This window comes from Colobus angolensis, unplaced genomic scaffold (assembly GCF_000951035.1).
Source record: "Colobus angolensis palliatus isolate OR3802 unplaced genomic scaffold, Cang.pa_1.0 Scaffold60, whole genome shotgun sequence".
Classification (NCBI taxonomy): domain Eukaryota; kingdom Metazoa; phylum Chordata; class Mammalia; order Primates; family Cercopithecidae; genus Colobus; species Colobus angolensis.
In genome coordinates, this window is record NW_012119599.1 from 4136451 (window position 1) to 4140237 (window position 3787).

At 51.7% G+C, this 3787-nt stretch overlaps 2 protein-coding genes across 2 annotated transcripts in view; one reads left to right on the top strand and one right to left on the bottom strand.

The window, feature by feature from the left end:
* The window catches only part of ZNF428 (zinc finger protein 428), a 16417-nt gene extending 15060 nt beyond the window's left edge, over positions 1-1357 (top strand). Inside the window, exon 2 of the mRNA XM_011963116.1 lies at positions 697-1357. Coding sequence (XP_011818506.1) covers positions 697-1196 — 500 coding nt within the window. The 3' untranslated portion in view covers positions 1197-1357. The remainder of the gene's footprint in view (positions 1-696) is intronic.
* Positions 1-3787, bottom strand: part of SRRM5 (serine/arginine repetitive matrix 5) — a 28139-nt gene that overhangs the window by 15123 nt on the left and 9229 nt on the right. The window lies entirely within an intron of this gene.

Consider the following 3787-nt stretch of genomic DNA (forward strand, 5'->3'; position numbering starts at 1 on the left):
GGCACCCGACACCACACCCAGCTAATTTTTGTATATTTAGTAGAGACAAGGTTTCACCATGTTGGCCAGGCTGGTCTTGAACTCCTGACCTCATGATCTGCCCTCCTTGGCCTCCCAAAGTGCTGGGATTACAGGCATGATCAACCATGCCCAGCCAAAAAAATTATTTTTAAGAGGTGAGGTCTCACTCTGTCACCCAGGCTGGAAGGGAGTGGCGCAGTCATGGCTCAAATGCAGCCTCGAACTCCTCGGCTCAAGTGATCCTCCCACCTCAGCCTCCTGAGAAACTGGTACTACAGGCAATGTGTCACCAGACCTGGCTAATTTTTAAATTTTTTATAGAGACGGAGTCTTGCTATATTGCCCAGGCTGGTCTGAAACTTCTGGGCTCAAGTGATCTTCCCATCTTGGCCACCCCAAAGTGCTGGGATTACAGGCATGAGCCACCATGCCCAGTCCTGTCCCATGCAGTTCTTAGAAGACATTCATTTGCTTGACACAAAGATACAGGGAATCTACCGGGTGCCAGCCTTGTTCTATGCCATGGGGACTCATCTGTGGGGAAGAGAAGGGTAGTGCCCAGGCTACCCTGGTCATACTATGGCAAGTCTGAATGTGAGGGTTCAGGGAGGGGACAGCTGGGCCTAGTCCTCTTTCCTCTGATGCCACTGTCTCCCCCTGTCTTTCCCCCTCCAGGCCCTGAGCATTCCTCTGATTCAGAATACACTCTCTCAGAGCCGGACTCCGAAGAGGAAGAAGATGAGGAGGAGGAGGAAGAGGAGACCACTGACGATCCCGAATATGATCCTGGCTACAAGGTGAAGCAGCGCCTTGGCGGGGGCCGTGGTGGCCCATCCCGCCGGGCCCCCCGTGCAGCCCAGCCCCCGGGCCCCCCGGCTCAGCCTTGCCAGCTCTGTGGCCGCTCACCCCTTGGGGAGGCCCCACCGGGAACCCCACCCTGCCGGCTCTGCTGCCCTGCTACAGCCCCCCAGGAAGCACCAGCCCCTGAAGGCAGGGCACTTGGGGAGGAAGAGGAGGAACCACCTCGGGTTGGGGAGGGCCGACCAGCTGGGCGGGAGGAGGAGGAGGAAGAGGAAGAGGAGGGAACCTACCACTGTACGGAATGCGAGGATTCCTTCGACAACCTGGGGGAGCTGCACGGGCACTTCATGCTGCACGCCCGGGGTGAGGTGTAGGCAGCGCCCCCACACAGGGAGCTTGGCAGAAGGGGTGGGGTGGGAGGAGGGGGCCTGAGGAAATTCGGGTTGTGACAGTGGTCATGGGGGATGGGGTACTGCCGGTCTGTGTTGTCTTAGAAGTAGATGTGTGATGGCCAGAATAAAAGCCAAAATCTGTATCTGTGTGTGTTGGTTCAGACAGAGAGAGAGAGAGAGTGAGAGTGTGTGTGTGTGTATTCCCCCTGTGCTCCTTCTTGGGGAACCTCGGGGTCTTTTGGGAAAGATAACTAACATTTACTATGTGCTTGTATTTGATGATATTTCTATGTATTTACTCACAGACCCCATAATGTAAAGGCTCTAACAATAGAATTTCATTTCTCACTCACAAAATAGTGCTGGGTGAGTCATTTGGGGACCCAGGCCATCCCTTAAGCCTGTTGTCTCCCCCATGGTCCAGACTGGGTGGCCATGGCCTGGGTCCTGCTGACAGAAGAGGACAGGGAACCTGCTGGGGTGCACGTGTTGTCTTATAAGCCCTGGCCTGTCAGGGGCACACACTGGTTCCATTGACACGCCTTTGCTGAGAAATTAGATACGTGGCCACAGCTAACTGCAAAAACAACCTGGGAGAAGCAGTCTAGCCAAGCGCCCAGAAAGCAGAAAACGGTTCGTGGAGGACAGCTAGGGCTTTCTGCCACATCGCCTAGGAACTTCCACAAAGAGGACTTTAATTATAATCACAGCTACGCTTCCTCAGCGCTTCCTGGGTGTCTGGTGCCAGTCCAAGGGCTTTATATATATTGACTCATAGAAATGGTGCATCTAGGAACTTACAAAAATAGAACCTTAATGATAATTACAGCTGCCATTTTCCGAGCACTTACAGAGTGCTGCACTTAATTTGCATGAGATTATCAGCTTCTTAGAATAACCCTGTGAGATAGGGATTGTGATCCATTAATTCATTTAACAAATATTTTTGAGTACCTGCTGTGTGCTAAGCTTTGGGAACACACCAGTGAATAAAATAAAATCGTTGTCCTCATGGAGCTTACATGGGAGTGGGTAGAGGCTGCTGGTGAAGACAGACATAAACAAGTAAGATACAGCATATGCCGGGTGCTGATAAATGCCGTGAGAACAATAAAGCACTGAAAGGAGGCCCGGCATGGTGGCTTACTCCTGAAATCCCAGCACTGAGGTGGGCGGATCGCTTGAGCGCAGGAGTTCGAGACCAGCCTGGGCAGCATGCCAAAACCCCATCTCTACAAAATATAGAAAATTACCTGGGCTAACAATGGTGCACGGCTATAGTCCCAGCTACTGGGGAGGCTTGGATGGGAAGATTGCTGGAGCCTGAGAAGTCAAGGCTGCAGTGAGCGGTGATCATGTCACTGCCCTTCAGCCTGGGCAACGGTGAGACCCTGTCTCCAAAAAAAAAAAAAACTGAAGGGACGCCAGTGGCTCACGCCTATAATTCCAGCACTTTGGGAGGCTGAGGTGGGAAGATTCTTGAGGCCAGGAGTTGAAGACCAGCCTGGGCAACACAGTGGGACCCCATCTACAAAAAATTAAATTAGCAGGGCATGGTGGTGCATGCCTGTGGTCCCAGCTAGCTATTCAGGAAGCTGAGGTGGGAGGATCGCTTGAGCCTTGGAGGTTGAGGCTTCAGTGACCTGTGATTATGCCACTGCTCACTGCACTCTAGCCTGGATGATGGCAAGAATTTGTCCCAACAAAAATTTTTTAAAAAGGACTGAAGGGAGAACTGTTCTGGAAGGAGGCTGCAATTTTAAACAGTGTAGTCCTCCCTGAGAAGGCGACAGATCTGAAGCCGGGGGGGCCATGTACATCAATGTGGAAGAACACTCCAGGCCAGAGGAGCCTGCCTGGTGTGCCAAGGAGGCCAGAGCTGTAGGGATGAGGTCAAAGGGTAGCAGAGGATCAGCTCTTCACAGCCTTGCCAAAACTTGGGCTTGGGCTCCGAGATGGGAAGTATAATTCATAATTCACAGAAGCTTGGCACCGAAGCTACTTTGAAAATAGAAGCCTAATTATAATAATAGCTGTCATTAACGGAGAATTTACTGGGCAACCAGCCCTGTTCTAAGGCGCTTTACATGTGTTAACTCATAGAAGGTTAGAAACTAAGAACCTTCAAGAATAGAACCTGAATTACTGTAATGGCCATCATTAAGTCAGTGCTCACAGTGGACCAGGCCCTGGGCTCAGTGCTTTATGTGGACAATCGCATCAGATCCTTACAAGGTAGGGACTGTTACTTATTTACTCATTCACCCAACAATGATTTATTGAGCACCTATGAGATGGCAGGCACTGCTCTGGGAGTTGGAAATATAGCAGTGAACACGATGAACAAAAACCCCCTCCCAGCCGGGCGCTGTGGCTCACTCCTGTAATCCCAGCACTTTGGGAGGCCCAGGCGGGCGGATTACGAGGTCAGGAGATCGAGACCATCCTGGCTAACACAGTGAAACCACGTCTCTCTACTAAAGAATACACAAAATTAGCTGGGCGTAGTGGCTAGCGCCTATAGTCCCAGCTACTCGGGAGGCTGAGGCAGAAGAATGGCGTGAACCCAGGAG